This window comes from Podarcis erhardii (genome assembly GCF_964252035.2).
Source record: "Podarcis erhardii genome assembly, chromosome: 6".
Classification (NCBI taxonomy): Eukaryota; Metazoa; Chordata; class Lepidosauria; order Squamata; family Lacertidae; genus Podarcis; species Podarcis erhardii.
In genome coordinates, this window is record NC_138510.1 from 83,183,104 (window position 1) to 83,200,933 (window position 17,830).

At 44.6% G+C, this 17,830-nt stretch overlaps 1 protein-coding gene across 1 annotated transcript in view; it reads right to left on the reverse strand.

Annotated features, from left to right (window-relative positions):
- Window positions 1-17,830, reverse strand: part of CRB1 (crumbs cell polarity complex component 1) — a 138,925-nt gene that overhangs the window by 68,824 nt on the left and 52,271 nt on the right. Inside the window, exons 3-5 of the mRNA XM_081866237.1 lie at window positions 15,773-15,968; window positions 11,540-11,679; window positions 9,497-9,679 (exon numbers count right to left, since the gene is read on the reverse strand). Of these exons, the coding sequence (XP_081722363.1) occupies window positions 9,497-9,679; window positions 11,540-11,679; window positions 15,773-15,968 (519 nt within the window). The remainder of the gene's footprint in view (window positions 1-9,496; window positions 9,680-11,539; window positions 11,680-15,772; window positions 15,969-17,830) is intronic.

Consider the following 17,830-nt stretch of genomic DNA (forward strand, 5'->3'; position numbering starts at 1 on the left):
AAAGTTGATGGGGATTCCCATTCCAATGATGTGTGTGCACTGCATCATGTGACTGATTATGGGGTGGGGGGGCTTATCTGGGCCTCCACAATATTTTATTCAAGTTGGCACCCCTGCATGGAGCAGAGCCTTTTTGGTGGTGGCACTTATCTTATGGAATTACGTTCTCTGTAGTCATGCTTTGGGACTGAATTATCAGGCTAAATGTATTACGGCAGGCTGTTTCAGAAGAGGGTGGCGCAACTGGGAGAAGTTTGCCCCCCTCCCCAGTGATTTCAGTGTTGGACTGAAAACAAATGGGAAAAATAAGAAAGCTATGGATAGGGAAACAATATATCTCAAGATTTATTAGGGCAAGGAAACAAACTCTAGAGTCTTCTTGTTCTGCTGGGGGACAATTTCAATTCAGTTCACATTTAAAGGGGAACCTACCTAATTTGCTCACTGGAAGGACAGATCGTGAAGCTGAGGCTCCAATACTTTGGCCACCTCATGAGAAGAGAAGACTCCCTGGAAAAGACCCTGATGTTGGGAAAGATGGAGGGCATAAGGAGAAAGGGACGACAGAGGACGAGATGGTTGGACAGTGTTCTCGAAGCTACAAACATGAGTCTGACCAAACTGCGGGAGGCAGTGGAAGACAGGAGTGCCTGGCGTGCTCTGGTCCATGGGGTCACGAAGAGTCGGACATGACTAAACAACTATACAACAACAACTTAATTTACGATTACCACAGTCCTTCAAAATTCACACTTGTCTGAATTTTGCAATACAGTTCTCCAGCCAAGTACCGGTAATTTGTGCAAAAATCCATATAACAGGGGGAACTGTGCGTGCATATGTTAATGAAAATAACATACAAAAATGCACTATATTAGGGGAGATTACTTTGCGAAAATGTGTATATGAGGTAAAACTGCATACAAAAATGTGTATACGGTGAAAAGATTGCATTAAAATGCTGGTGAATTTTTATAAAGACTTCCTAAAAAATTGAAAACTGATTTGGAAATGTGGAGAGCTGAACTTGAATGTGGAGACTGGAAAAAGGAGAAATGGAGAGGAAACCAGAATGGACAGATCTGTCCATTCCTGTAAGGGGTTTGGCTGCCTTTATTCCTCCCCTCCGAGCTAAACCAGGCAGCTGATGCAGAACTGATATTGAGAATGCCTACGGCTTTCAGAACAGCAGGCTTTGGAATGCAACAATCACCACCAGTCATCAATATCAGTCTGCTGGATTCCCTCCAGCATGAACCTCCAGGGTTCTTGGTAGCTTCGGTGGATGAAAGAAGATGGCAGTAGGAAGCAGTGAATCACTTTGCCCTTTCCCCCAGCGCTCATGGCCCCTAAGTTAGAATTGTGTCCTTATTAAATTCTAGAACTGTAGAGTTAGAAGGGATCCAGAGGGTCATCTAGCCCAACCCCATGCAATGCAGGAACCTCAACTAAAGAATCCATTGCAGATGGCCACCCAACCTCTGCTTATAAACCTCCAAGGAAGGAGAGTCTACTACCTCCCAAGGGAGTGTGTTCCACTGTTAATACCTCCATTGTCCATAATCACTGTTGCTTATTATTGCTTATTATGGTACTGAGAGGCACATGGGAATAAGAGATAAGGAGCTGCCCAGAGTCATCCAGTGGGCTTTGTGTATGAGAGATGACTCAAAGGGGAGGCATGGCTTGGTAGCAGTTAGGGTGCAAGAGCTATTTTAATGTAAACCTGCCTAATTTACAGTTCCTCAAATGATAGATGGATTGTAGTACATCTGTCCTTCAAAGGTCACACCTTTCAAAATTATGCAATGCAATTCCCCCATCAAAAACGAAGAGCAACATTGGCATTGGCTGGAAGGGTCAATGGGACGACGACCACTTTTTGCAGAAGCCTTATAGCAAATGTCTGTCTGAAGAGTTGTTGTTGTTTAGTCGTTTAGTCGTGTCCGACTCTTCATGACCCCATGGACCAGAGCACGTCAGGCACTTCTGCCTTCCACTGCCTCCTGCAGTTTGGTCAAACTCATGCTGGTAGCTTCGAGAACACTGTCCAACCATCTCATCCTCTGTCGTCCCCTTCTCCTTGTGCCCTCCATCTTTCCCAACATCAGGGTCTTTTCCAGGGAGTCTTCTCTTCTCATGAGGTGGCCAAAGTATTGGAGCCTCAGCTTCACGATCTGTCCTTCCAATGAGCACTCAGGGCTGATTTCCTTAAGAATGGATAGGTTTGATCTTCTTGCAGTCCATGGGACTCTCAAGAGTCTCCTCCACCATAATTCAAAAGCATCAATTCTTCGGCGATCAGCCTTCTTTATGGTCCAGCTCTCCCTTCCATACATCACTACTGGGAAAACCATAGCTTTTACTAAATGGACCTTTGTTGGCAAGGTGATGTCTCTACTTTTTAAGATGCTGTCTAGGTTTGTCATTGCTTTTCTCCCAAGAAGCAGGCGTCTTTTAATTTCGTGACTGCTGTCGCCATCTGCAGTGATCATGGAGCCCAAGAAAGTAAAATCTCTCACTGCCTCCATTTCTTCCCCTTCTATTTGCCAGGAGGTGAGGGGACCAGTGGCCATGATCTTTGGCAAGTATCCCTGCCAAGAAAACTCCATGGACAAAGTCCGAAGAGTATTGCCTGTCAATTCTGCTGAAGGACTGTTGCTGTAATTGACGATGTGTGGGAGATAAGAAAGACTTTTGTTTGAAAGTGTACTGTTAATTGCTGTTTATTTTAACAGTTGAAAATATCTTTGCTACTGTAATGCTTGTACCCGGACTGGGAATAAAATCTCTTGACGGAGACTTCACAGAGTTTGTGAGTCATCTTTATAATAACTTTGTCATTGTACACCACTTCTGCGAGAGAAAGAAGATAAACTCTGCTAAACAGCTTAAAAGAGGTATTACCTAACCACCAGTATCTGCGCAGTGAAAGCGTGTGGACGATAACCTCTAATAAACTGTGTCTTTTTGAGAAATGTGCATAAAAATGTATATTCCTGATTGTAAAATGTGGTGCATGGAAATAACATCCAAGATGCATTTTATCTGGGAAAATTGTTTGCTAAAATGTATATGCTAGGAGACACATGCACCAAAATACTTATGTATTTTCATGAGGACTTAAAAATCAAAACAATCACATGCTGATGCTGGAATATTGCAAACTGAACTAAAAGTTGGGAAAACGAGAAACCGAGACACACCAAGACTGACAGATTCATCCATCCCTAGCTGCAGTACATGTAAGAAGGATCTAGGTGTCATAGTCAATCATAACCTGAACATGAGCCAGCAATGCGACGAAGCTGCTAAAAAACCTAATGCAAACTTAGGCTGTACTAACAGAGCATAGTGTCGAGCTCAGGTGAAGGCATAGTTCCATTGTATATTATGCTGGTCAGCACACATCTTGAATACTGTGCCCAATTCTGGGTGCCACATTTTAAGAAGGACATCAATCTACTGGGGAGCAAGACCAGAGGAGGGTGACCAGGAAGGTGAGGGGTCAAGAAACCAAGTCCTATGAGGAACAGTTGAAAGAGGCAGGTACATTTAACCTGGAGGAGAGAGAAAAAAATAAGAGGACACATGATTGTGGTCTTCAAATGTCTGAAGGCCCATCCTGCAGAACATGGAGGAGACTTGTTCTGTTTTGCTCCAGAAGGCAGGACTAAGACTAATTGGTGGAAATGACAGGTCAGCAGATGTTAGCTAGTCATTAAGAGAGACCTCCTAACAGGAAGAGCTGTTTGGCAATGGTGCAGAGTGCCGAGAGAGAGAGGGAGAGAGAGAGAGAGGTGGTGGATGGAGGTATCTAAGCAGAGGATGGATGGCCATCCGACAGAGATGCTGTAGTCACAGATCCTGCACTGAGCAGAAGGCTGGACTCCAAGGTCTTTTCCAAATCTGTGATTCTTGTGCCAAGAAATTAATGCACATACGTTTCCAGTACCGTGACATTCTTCTCTTTCGCGTTGGCTCGACGCAGCAGGAAAGGACTAAAGATGTCGAGAGAGTCCCCCTGGGGATTTAAGATGCCAAGATGAATAGTGGTGCTGGAAGAGAGGCAGCTAGCAGAGTCCTTTATGAAAAGCCCTCCCCAAATGGTACCTGCAGGCAAGGAGGGCCTAGACTGTGAACAGTATAATGAAGGCCGACATTTCCCCTCTCACAGTAGCTTGCAAAGCACGTCCAAGAGATTTCACAGCCAAAAAGACTCAGTTCTGGCCTACCATTTCCTTCCTTGTCTTTACTGAAGGCTTAAGCCCAGCAGCTGATGTTAGATCTCTTTCCCAGCCCAAGACAGAGTTCACAGCAAAAACTCCCTCTGCAGGCAAAGTCTGTTGGCAGAGAAGAGCTAAATCTCCCTAGTTAAGGAGTGGAGAGACGGTGTTGGTCTTGGTCCTGGTGAGAGAGGGGATGGAAATGATTGGAATTTGTTTTTTGCTTTGGCTTTTTACCTGCTGTTGCATCTGTACAATGAGTATTGGTTGATGAACGTTTTGAGTGTTTTACGGAAGTCAGAAATCAGTACAGTCGTACCTTGGAAGTCGAATGGAATCCGTTCCAGAAGTACGTTTGACTTCCAAAGTGTTCGACTTCCAAATCACGGTTTCTGATTGGTTGCAGGAAGCTCCTGCAGCCAATTGGAAGCCACAGAAGCCCTGTCGGACGTTTGGCTTCCAAAATAAGGTTAGAAAACTGGAACAGTTACTTCCGGGTTTTGGGAGCCAAAATGTCTGAGTTCCAGGGCGTTGGACAGCTAAGGTACACTGTATACGGTATGGTGGGTGCATGGAGTGTGATTGTTGAGTGACTGGGCTTGACAGCAGGAAAAGGGTTTGAACTATTAAGTAAATGCAATACCGTATTGGCCTGAATATAAGCATCACTTTCCTCCAAAATTCTGACCATGAAAAGTTAAAGTGTGGCTTATATTCGCTACCTTACAGTATGCAGCCAGCAGCACAGGGCAAACAGCGCCAGGAGCGTGGTGAAGCCCACGCACAGTCCCCTGTCCTCTCTCCCAAAGCTGAGAAGGGGGGGGGGGAGAGAGAGAGAGAGAGAGAGAGAGAGAGAGGAAGGGGAAAGGCCGTCAGCAACGCAGCGTGGCTCCCCCCCCCCCAGTATGCAGCCAGGAGCAGCGAGGAACGGAGCGGCTTATATTCAGGTATTCCCCCCCCTCTAATTTTTAAGGTGCATCTTCTATTTGGGTGTGGCTTATATTTGGGGCAATACAGTAGATTTGAAGTGGTTGGTTAACAGGGAGAAAGGAGCAGTTATTTTTAGTGACATATATGTGGTATATTACCCCATGTGTTAGTATGTCATGTGGGATAGTAATAACAGGAATGTAAATTTCAGACGACGTGGGATTACAGTGAGAGCAGTCTTAATCTGCGACATTTTGTTGGCAGTGGTGCGGGATAATAGAGAATCCTTGACAATGTGTGTGTTTCTAAAAATGACCTTTGCAGCTCCAAGACCAACTGGATGTGTCCTGAGGTTCACGAGCAAGGGACTGGTCCAGATGCTCAAAGTTTTATACAGTAACCTTTTAGAGAGACCAATTCACAAGAATAAATTGGTATAGTTAGAATATGGGCTGAGCCCATCCGTGGTGAGTCACAGTCATGATAAAGTTATGAGATTGGTGGGGTGTGTGTGTGGAGATTATGACACACCCAGCTCCACCACAACTCAGCCAGCTCACAACCCAAAAACAACTCATTGGCTATGCTCTCTCTCGAACCCCTTTTCTAATGTGTCAATCAGCCCTGAGAATGCTCTGCCTAGGAGGGCAACTCTCAGGGCTGGTTCAGCTGCAGGTCAGCACAGAGATTCAGAGATGAGCAGTAAAGTTGATTCTTTATTCAAGAAAGCAGAATCCAAACACAGAAGCCTATGAGAAAGACTGGCTCCAGTAAACCAATTTCCAGACCTGACAATCTGTGACTCCTTTAAGTCTCCTCCCTGTCCAGCTCTTTCCCCATCAGTCTTAAACTCTGTCGGGGATGGACTCTCTGTGCTCTCTGAGCTCTTTGCTCTTCTACATGAAAAGCCCTCCATGCGTTTAGAGACAAGGGAGGAAGGGAGATGAATACAGTAGGACTGGCTGGCTCCTTTGAATCCGTTGCAGCCTCAGCCCTCACTTCCTCCTCAGCTGCCTGGCCTACATCTGCAGTGCTTTCTGCCTCTTCCTCTCTCTCACCGAAGCCTGTTGCTTGTTCAGCATCCAACCATTCTGCCCACCCTTCTCAATCCTCTGACCTATCTTCAGGATCCCACCACCACTCCCTTGGCTTTTCTAGGGGGTTCTCCTGCTGGAGCCTCCCACCACTTCTCCTCGTCCAGCCAGGCCCTGACAGCAACTGACCTTCAAAAATATCATGTGTGCTGACAGTGTGTTTGTGCGTCCCACTCACTGACCCTGGAAGAATTGTTAGGAAATATGCTCATGAATCCCCTGTCATTGCTGGAGGTGACTGCTGGACATTCAGGAACCCATGGGCCCATGTTCTCAGTTAACTGTCAAACGAATTACAGCAATCTCTAATCAGCCAAGGGCTTCATTAATCTGATGGTGGTGCAACATGAAATGGAGCCTGCACAATTCCCTGCAAATGGAAAGAATTACTGTTCTCATCACGGTGGTGTTCTGTCTGTCCTTTTTGAAGATCATCAACTGAGAAGGACTTTGCTCATATTCACTGCCAATAATATTGTTTTAAAATTGTATTTTTAAAGTTACAAAAGATGCAGGCACCCACTTATACTCTTGAGCAAATCCACATTGCAACTAAAAAACAACTGGAATCAAAGCTAAACAGAAGAATCTGGAAAAGAAAGGAATTGGGGAAGGGGTGGTGAGGAAGGTCAGTGGATGAAGGGGGACTTACATTTTTGAGTTCTGAATACAGTAAGGTTTTAGTCTGTTTCGTGTTTGTTCTTAAACTCAATAAAATTATATATATATTTTAAAGAGAGTAAAGGTAAAGGTAAAGGGACCCCTGACCATTAGGTCCAGTTGCAGATGACTCTGGGGTTGCAGCGCTCATCTCGCTTTACTGGCCGGGGGAGCCGGCGTACAGCTTCCAGGTCATGTGGCCAGCATGACTAAGCCACTTCTGGCGAACCAGAGCAGCGCATGGAAACGCCGTTTGCCTTCCCACCAGAGAGGTACCCATTTATCTACTTGCATTTTTTGACGTGCTTTCAAACTGCTAGGTTGGCAGGAGCAGGGACCGAGCAACGGGAGATCACCCCGTCGCGGGGATTCGGACTGCCAACCTTCTGATCAGCAAGCCCTGGGCTCTGTGGTTTAGGCCATAGCATATAGCAGCAGACATATTCAAAATACCCCACTTTGAAATTAGACTCAAAGGGCAGTGGTTTTCAAAACTTGTTCTAGGATCAGACCTAGCATCTGTACTCAAGAGTTGCTAGGGTCACTGGCATTGACACTTGCTCTGCCCCCACCAACTGGTGGCGAATGCCAATTTTATTTTATCGCATTGCAATGGAATGATGAGGCAGCAGGAGAATTGTTGGAAATTTAAATGGTGTCACATAATACTTTCTGAAATGAATGTATAGCCTGCACGAGCACCCAAAGTATATTCTGGGGCTCAACCTTGCAAAACTCTGGCTGAAACTGAACACTCAATGCTAGTTTTAGCATTATTGTATGTTGAAATGTAAGAAAAGCTGAAAGCCAACTTATAAACGAGGCAGAGGGTATTCTGTATTTTTTGTAATAATTAGCCAGTGCCTGGAAAGGATGCTAAATGAGAAGAACAGTACTATTTAATTAATAAGGTAAAAAGGCAATGGTAAAGGACCCCTGGAAGGTTAAGTCCAGACAAAGGCGACTATGGGGTTGCAGCGCTCATCTCGCTTTCAGGCCAAGAGAGCCGGCTTTTGTCCACAGACAGGTTTCTGGCTCATGCAGCCAGCATGACTAACCAGTTTCTGGTGCAACGGGACACCGTGACGGAAGCCAGGGCACACAGTAACACCATTTACCTTCCCGCCGCAGCGGTACCTATTTATCTACCTGCACTGGTGTGCTTTTGAACTGCTAGGTTGGCAGGAGCTGGAGTAGAGCAACGGGATCTCACTCCGTTGCGGGGATTCAAATCACCGACCTAGTGATCAGCAAGCCCAAGAGACTGAGTGGTTTAGACTACAGTGCCACCTGCATCCTTTATTTAATTAATATCCCAAAATGCACACTTGATAGAAATAACATATAGCATTTCCCAGAATGAAGCCAGATGAGTTGCAGGAACCTCGCTCCCGAAGCAAATCACTGATATATTTTATTATGTGTTTAGGACTGAGCAACAATCTGAGGTGGATTCACCCCTTCCGTACCCCAAGAAACTATGTATATATATATATATATATATATATATATATATATATATATTCCATTTCTAAAAGCGTATTTGTTTTATAAAAAGAGTTGTTACTAACGCAACCAATGGAAACGCCACCAGGCAAACAAGATACTCTCAAAATTGTAGTTAACTTTTTATCCAGGCATGGAGAAGAGCCAGGATCATAGCTGTTGGCCTCTGTGCATAGGCTGGCTCTGCACTTCTCTGCTTTTCAAGGGAAGGTGAAAATGGACTACAGTTTGTACACCATTTATATGCTTAGCAAGAGAGAGAGAGAGAGGGAAGCAAATGCATATTCATCACACAGGAGACTGCACCTATAATCTACCCCTGGTTTCTTCCATACAGGAGCATAGCTATGTATGAAATCATTTGCTTACAAACAAGGATCATAGGATCATAAACGGTATAAATAAAAAGACCAAGCCTTCTAATGTCATTTGTATAGCATACTAAATTTGCAATGATATCTACAACATTTGATTCATTATTAGCGGTCAATGTACATGTACCTGGTTTAAATAAACCAAGTGGAGTGGATTAAATAAAAACAGCAAGTGGAAACAGGACAGAACTGCTTGGCTGTGTTTGTTTAAAGAGGTTGGAAAGAGGGGGGAATGGTAAGCAGGGTGGGGTAGGGTGGTTATGCTTCTATTCTTCTACTTAGTGTATGTGTGGGGTTTTGTGTCAGCGTTGCTCTCTTACTATTCTCTTGTTGTATTTCCTTGGTGGCGAGAGATGTTGAGAGGTGGCTTAGGGTGTGGTTGGTTGTCTTTGGCTGGCTGTAGTGAGATTTTGTGTGTGCGTGTTTTTTGGGATCAGGTTAGCCAGATTGATTCATATGTTGTCACCGGGTTCTTGTTGTCTTGTTGGGCTGTGTATGTGATAAAGGGGAACCACACCGGGGAGAAGGTGTCTTCTTCTATTTGTCCCCGTGTCTGTCTCAGTTTAGTGGTTAGTTTTTCTAATAAGGCAAATCGTTTGCTTACAAAACAGCCCTAAGCCTCTATTGCAGCGTAAGTCCACCAGAGGGACCCTTCAGACTGTGACACTTAAAAAAACCAAGGCTACAAATCTGGAGGTTGCATTACCTGTGAATCCTGCACGGCAGCTGCACACATAACCCGATGCTCTCTGGTAGCTGAACTCCGAGGGTAGCTCTGGTATTCTTCCATACCAGCTTGACCATGATAGTTCCACACACTCACTCCCGTGGAGGCAGGGATTACTGCTACACTCGTTTATGTCTGTTTCACAGTGAGACCCTGCATAGCCTGCAGAATTGAGAAGCGGTTGTAACTTGAGGTAGTTGAGGACAGCGATCTCATTGTTCATTATTTGGGCTTGTGCTATATTCGCCGTGGAAGCAGCAAAGATAATATTGCAGAACATCTGAGGGGCCTGAAAGGATGAGGCTGGGGAGAGTGAGGAAAGCTGTAGGAGAACTCAACCCACTTCTGTAGCCATCTTTTTATATTATTATTATTATTATTATTATTATTATTATTATTATTATTTGAATTTATATACAGTCATACCTCGTGTTGCGTTAGGTTTATGTTGCATCTTTTCGGCTTGTGAACACAGCAAACCCGGAAGTGTATCCTTCCGGGTTTTGCCGTGTGTGCGCACGGAGAAGCATTCTGTTACTTTGCGCATGCGCAGAAGCACTGTATCGCACCGCACGTGTGCGCAGGAGCGGCGCTCTAGTTACGGACTTTTCAGGGTGCAAATAGCGCCCCGGAATGGATAGAGTCCGTAACTACCACTGTACTGCCCTATACCTGGGGGTCTCAGGGCGGTTCACAGAATCAAATCAAGATATAAAACCACAAAATACACAAGAGAAATAAAAAAAACAACCCAAAAGTCACCCCCCCCAAAAAACCCCCCACATTTTAAAAGGTCACAGATCAACCAAAGGCCCGGTTAAAAAGGAACGTTTTTGCCTGGCGCCTAAAGGTGTATAATGAAGGCGCCAGGCGAACTTCCCTGGGGAAACCATTCCACAAACGGGGAGCCACTGCATGTATTTGGCATGAAAGCCATGGAAAGAGGAGTTGGATAGAGTTTCAGCCAGGAAAGACACATGGACTCAATCAGTGGCTTGTAGGGAAGTCACAGTCGCTCGGCCTATCATCACTAACTAAGAGATGGAAGAGCCACCCATTGAATAGGTGCACACTGCTGTTCCCTATTCCACCAGTTTAAAAAATAAAAAGCAAATCAGAAGGAGTGCAGGCAGGGTGATCTTCAGCAACTCCATGCAAGTACATAAAAGCTTCTGGATTTGGTAGCCAGTGCGGACCGTGCCATTCAGAGAATCTAAACATATTTATGTTTTTAAAAGCCATGGCAATGTGTTCTGGCAACGCCTTGTGAAATTGCCATAGCAGGATTAAGAAGGGCTTCCAGACCTGGACCATTAGGGCCCTGGATATATCTCACTGCATCCCTCTGCAATTAAAAGGAATGGAAGAAATAATGCATACTAAATCCATATATTATAAACTTGTTTCAATTGCCTAATATTATTTTGCTGACATTCAGCATATTTTGGTACAGGCAGGCTCACCCAAACCCCCATTTATATACATTCAACATGTGCACAACTGTGTATACGAACATCATCGTTGTTGTTGTTGTTGTTGTTGTTGTTGTTGTTGTTGTTGTTATTATTATTATTATTTATATACTGCCCTGTACCTGGAGGTCTCAGGGTGGTTCACAGAACAAAATCAAAATACAAAACCACAAAATATACAATCCAAATTAAAACAACAACCGAATAACACCCCCCCCCAAAAAAAAAAACCACCCACATTTTAAAAGGGCATACGATGGCACATTGCACTGAACCTGGAAGTGACCCACAAATGTCATAAAGATGTCATTGAAACCTCACCAAAAGGGCAGAACGGGATGTTTGCATGCTTTTTCAATGGGTTTCAATAATATGCAATTTCACTGACACATGTGGTGCCTCAGAATGTAACCCCCTGGTAAACCGTGGAGGGCTGCCTGCATAGAATTCAGGCTGCTATGGTGCATAATTTAATTTATTTTTATTGTTTGCTTACACAGAGAGCTCACAGCAGTTAAAGAGAGGGGAGCTTGTATGAGAGAGAGTTTACCTGGCCAGCAGTGGCATATGTAACTGTCCACTGCATCCTCGCAGGTAGCATTGTTGAGGCACGGGTGGAACCAGCAGAAAGGAATTAACGTTTCACAGTGAAAGCCCATATATCCGCTGCCTGTACAGTTGCAGCGATACCTGCATTGCAATAAAATTGATTAAATCAATGCCATCCTCGGTCTGTGGGCTCGTCTTTGAAAACTCACCGCTCGTGCAAAGATTTTCAGACCCTCATTTGCTTCCACCCTTCTTTTTCAGCTGTTGCATCAAGGCCCCTCCCCGGTATGTTTCTTTAATTTTTTATATTGAATCAGATTCAGAAGGTGCCCTTTCATACTTGACTGCCTCTTCTACACTCTTGCAGTGGTCCATAGCCCCTTGGATGTCCCATATCCATAGAGAATGAGCACGTGTAGGACAGGTGCCTGGAGGGGGAGACTCCGCCCTAACCATAAGGTAAAGGTAAAGGTAAAGGGACCCCTGACCATTAGGTCCAGTCATGGCTGACTCTAGGGTTGCGGCGCTCATCTCGCTTTATTGGCCGAGGGAGCCAGCATACAGCTTCCGGGTCATGTGGCCAGCATGACTAAGCCGCTTCTGGCGAACCAGAGCAGTGCACGGAAACGCCGTTTACCTTCCTGCCAGTGCGGTACCTATTTATCTATTTGCACTCTGACGTGCTTTCGAACTGCTAGGTTGCCAGGAGCAGGGACTGAGCAACGGGAGCTCGCCCCATCCCTGGGATTCGAACCGCCGACCTTCTGATTGGCAAGTCCTAGGCTCTGTGCCACCCGCCACCCGCGTCCCCCTAACCATAGATGTGTTTACTACAGAGATGGGAAACCTGTAGCCCTTCAGTTGTTGTTGAGCTCCAGCTGGAGATGGGAATTTATTATTATTATTATTCGGTTTGCCTTTAAAGGCAAGCCTATCAAATTCACACTTTTCTAAACAACGTGCAAACCAAGACAGAGCTATGCTTTGAAATTTGCACTTCTCCGCATTTTGCAATAAGGTTTTCCGGCCAAGTACTGCGTGCAAAAGATGCATATACTAGCGTAACATCTTAGTGCAAACAGCACACAAAAATGCATTTGGGAAAATCGCTTGCAAAATGGACATATTCATCAAAGCAGCATACAGAAACATGTTTCCTAGGAGAACTTTGCACTAAAATGTGGGTGAATTTTCATGAGGATTTTCTTTTTTAAAATGCGAATTGTTGTAGGAATGTGGAGAGCGGACTAAATTTAAGATTGGAAAAAATGAGAAACTTACAGAACTGAAAGGAATAGATTTGTCCATCCGTAGCTCCAGCTTCCATCTCACCCAACTAGCTGAATCAATGAATGATGGGAATCAGAGTCCAGTCTCCTCCAGAGAACCACAGTTTTCCCGGCCTTGATTCATCAGAGCATCTTATAGCTATATACCTAGTTACACTTTTTGATTTCCTGTCTAAGTTCCCTCTTCATTTTCTGCCTGTCTCACTTACTTCATTCCATTTCAGCAGCCTCCACTTCTCTTTTTCACAATTTACCTATCACCCACTGCTTCATATTCCCAATGAGTTGTACTTCTTAAGAATCTATCTATAATACGCATTTCTTTTTCCCAATATTAAATCAGAAAACATAATACCAGTGTACGGCGGGTGTTCCTGAATAAGAAAGTTTCTAGATGAGAGGTTCACATAAAAGCCAAACCATTCCCCCCGTAATACCTAGATCTGACATGAAATTTTGCTTCTCGTTTGGTGAAAACCTTAAATTTGAAATGGGCAGATTTATACTTCCAATTGTCAAAAGGTGAACTTTCAATTTTCAAAGTTCATGTTCATATGCATGCTACTGAATTTGAACCCACCTGTCTTCAAATTTTATCATTCCCCCAAATCAAGTAGTCTAGTTAAAAACAACCATTGCTGTTCAATACAAAACTGTCTTGGGAGTCACCTTTGCAAAGTGTGCATGGATAGTGTCATTAAATAGTTTAGTGAGTGGGTGGCACTAGCCTTTGTAGTATCTGGCAAGAGCCTGGAGTCTCCTGTTATTGTTCTGTTCCTTTTTTAAGAGCGATAATAAACGTTTGTCTAGCTCCCTGGGCTGGTGTGTCCTCTAAGCCTTTCATGACATTCATAGCGCTCATTTGCATTTCAGTTTATCTAATGAGAGCAGAAAACCTGTGTCTTTATTGGAAAGATTAGTTCAGTGGACAGCTTTATTGGCATACGCCGACTGCATGGTGGCATAAATAATTGCTATTGTTCAATTCAAGCAGAACAGGGAATTCTCCCTCTGTGTGACATCTGTTCTGCCGTGACAGGAGAATGCAACGCTTTATGCGTTCAATGTTTAATTCCAAAGTCTGCTTTTGAGACTGCTCAGCTATTGATCAGAAACCATTTCAATCTGAACAGGTCTCTCTTTTTTAAAAAACCACCACCACCACAATTCATTGGATTCAGATACTGCGGTTATCTCGAAATGGATTCGTATCCAGTCATTGGGAAACTATGGCTCAGCTGTCACTGAGGTGGCAAACCTCTCTTTATCTGGACCTTTGGCCTGTATCACTTCAGGCTACTGGTTGGGAGTCTCCCATGAATAAATTCACCCCCATACAAAAATGTTTCCTGTGCAAAACAAAGTGGGTGTCAGTGAGGAAGGTTCCAGCCTGGCCTTCCTCTTGACATGCTGGTTTTGTGTTTTAGTCAGGAAGAAGATTCAGTCAGCGGCTTGAAGTTGTGTAACCCAGCCATAGGTTTGTCAGCTCCGTGAAAACCAGGCAATATTTAACTGGTTTTAATTTGGTAGTCTGTATTTTGTTTCTCTCACATACATATTCAAAGTTTTGATACTTTAGTGGGTTTGCCTGGCGGTTGTTGCTAAGTAGTTGCTTTGATACCCAACATCTGGGAGACCACAGGTCTCCCATCCCATCTAATGCATGGATGGCTAAATCTGTGCCCTCCAGATGTTTCTGAACTACAATTCCCATCAGGCTTGGTCATCGTAGCCAAAGGATTATGCAGTCAGCAACATCTGGAGGGTACAGGTGAGCCACCTGATGTATAAGTGGAGCTTGTACCTGACCCCATGGGTGTTCATTGAAGCAGGTATTTTAAAAGAGGCTGGATGTCCATCTGGCAGCTGTTTATCAGCTCCATCTGGTACGCAGGCTGAGACCCTACCTGCCCGCAGACTGTATCGCCAGAGTGGTGCATGCTCTAGTTGACTACTGCAATGCACTCTACATGGGGCTACCTTTGAAGGTGACCCGGAAACTACAACTAATCCAGAATGCTGCAGCCAGACTGGTGACTGGGAATGGCTGCCAAGACCATATAACACTGGTCCTGAAAGACCTATGTTGGCTCCCAGTACGTTTCCGAGCACAATTCAAAGTGTTGGTGCTGACCTTTAAAGCCCTAAATGGCCTCAGCCCAGTATACCTCAAGCAGTCTCTCTACTCTCATCATTCAGCCTGGACACTGAGGTCCAGCTCTGAGGGCCTTCTGGCGGTTCCCTCCCTGTGAGAAGTGAAGTTACAGGGAATCAGGCAGAGGGTCTTCTCGGTAGTGGCACCCACCCTGTGGAATGCAATACCATCGGATATTAAGGAAATAAACAACTATCTGACTTTTAGAAGACATCTGAAGCCAGCCCTGTTTAGGGAAGTTTTTAATGTTTGATGTTTTATCGTGTTTTTAATATTCTGTTGGGAGTCGCCCAGAGTGACTGGGGAAACCCAGCCAAATGGGCGGGTTATAAATAATAAATTATTATCATTATTATGACAATGTAAATTCCAGCACTAAGCAAGAGGATGAACTAGAGAACCTGTATAGTGGCATAAACAACAGCTACTGTTCAATTCCAAGTCCAAATCTAAAGCTCTATTATTTTATTATTCATTACCCTCAGTTTTGAATGCCTAAAGTATATTTTCCTAAGGAAAGCAGTCTCCATTGCACACCATAAATGGAAGGATCATATTTTAGAGAAAAATCACAATTTTTCCATTTTGGCTGGGTTGAGGTCTCCGCTATATTTCTAAATATACCCAGATTCTAGCTGGAATCAGTGAAAGGTCAAATTTTCATGATCATCAGCATCATATTCACATTCTCAGCCTACCTGGCCTAGAGGTGATTCCAGTCTATTAGGATAAAGGTAACAAGCGCTTGTCATCTGTTGTAAGCACATTTCCCAACACTGAGATTACATACCCGTTAATACCATCAATACACTGCCCCCCATTGAGGCATGGCTGACTTGCACACTCATCAATGTTGACGGCACAGAGATCACCCAGGAAGCCAAGTGGACAGGAACAGTTATAGCCACCCAGTCTATCATGACAGCTTCCGCCGTTCAGGCAAGGCTGTGACAAACACTCGTCAATTTCCAGCTCACAGTTGATACCTGTGGAAAAAGACAGATAAAGGGGAAAGTTTGAAGGGTGCGCATCAAAAGACCTGTTCTGGAAAGTGATTTTGATAAGAGATGGTTGCTTGGCGAGACGTCAGAAGCTTTTGGTTCTCGGATCTTACAATGTTTATTTTATTCCAGTTCTTCTTGCTCCTAGAAATCTTAAGTGCCCAGTAGCCACTGGTGATTTGGAAAAAGGATCAGGTAACCACAATGACAGAAAGTAGATCTCTTCAGTCAGTAGAGCATGAGAATCTTAATCTGATGGGTTCAAGCCCCATGTTGGGCAAAAGATTCCTGCATGAAAGAGGGCTGGACGAGGTGATCCTTGTGGTCCCATTGTAATAAGAATTTATCTTAGATATATAATAAATGTTCATAAATGTACCAAGCAAACACGTGCATAAATATATAAACCACATGTCTGAAGCAGCACAGGAAGACAGTCCTGAAACCATTTTGACTCCCAAGCTGACCAATTGTTTCTCTGCAAGGAGAGAGGGGGTGAGGGAACCTTCCCATTGTCTCAGGAATTGGGTAAGCGCCATCTCAAAGGAATGAGCAGACTACCAGGAAAGGCAATCAGATAAGGCATTACCAGATAACCTGGCAGACAGGAAAAACAACATTCAAATTTCTGTTATAGACCACCTTTTCTGTGATGTAGGTATGATGTTTGTAGGGTGGTGGTCTTGGGTTACACCCCTTCTGTGATGTATGTATGATGTATGGAGGGGTGGTCTTGAGCTCCAGGGGAGGGAATTTAAAATGTCTATCTAAGGCCTTGCACGCTATTGTTCGAGGTCCTCCTCCTTTCCTGCGTGTGAGGGGAGCACCTTGTTGCAACAGACCAATAAAGATCAGGCTTACTAGCTGCTTTGCTTCTCAATATTCTCTGGTTGGCCTCTGTTATTTTCTCCTACCAATAGGGAAGCCACGCAAGGACTCTATACGGGCTCTTGGATACCCCATAAGGGGAAAAGGACAGATTTTTATTGTTTACAACACCTTCTAGGATTCTCCTCCTCTACTATTCTATGACTGAAGCTCTGTGGGTAAGGCAGCCCTGGGGGATGCCTGGCTCGCTGTCATTTTGCTGTTATGGCAGCAAACAATATTTAATGTTTAGTTGCCTCTGTCAAGCAACTGTTAAGCTTTCATCAGTTTTTTTCATCATCGTGGCCGTTGTGGTAGCACAAGCTCCCTCTGGGGCCGCCTCACTGTGAGGCGGCAGTACCTATTTATCTATTTGCACTGGTGTGCTTTCGAACTGCTAGGTTGGCAGGTGCTGGGACAGAGCAATGGGAGCTCACCCCGATGTGAGGATTCGAACAGCCGACCTTCTGATTGGCAAGTCCAAGAGGCTCCGTGGTTTAGACCACAGCGCCACCTGCATCCCTGCAACATAGGACATAGGAAATGGCCATGTAGCTACAGCTCTTTCCTCTGAAAAACTGTGCAGAGGGGGGCAGCAGGAGGGGGAAGGTGATACAGTGGTGCCCCGCAAGACGAACGCCTCGCAAGATGGAAAACCCGCTAGACGAAAGGGTTTTCCGTTTTGGAGGCGCTTCGCAAAACGAATTTCCCTATGGGCTTGCTTCGCAAGACGAAAATGTCTTGCGAGTTCCTGTGGGGTTTTTTCCCTTCTCCCCCCCCTTTTCCTGAGCCCTAAGCCGCTTATCAGCTGATCCGCTAAAAGCCGCTAAACCGCTAATAGCGCTAATCCGCTAAACTGTCAATGGGCTTGCTTCGCAAGATGAAAAAACCGCTATACGAAGAGCCTCACGGAATGGATTAATTTTGTCTTGCGAGGCACCACTGTACTGTCTGCCTTTTGTGCTTTAGTGCCTTGCACT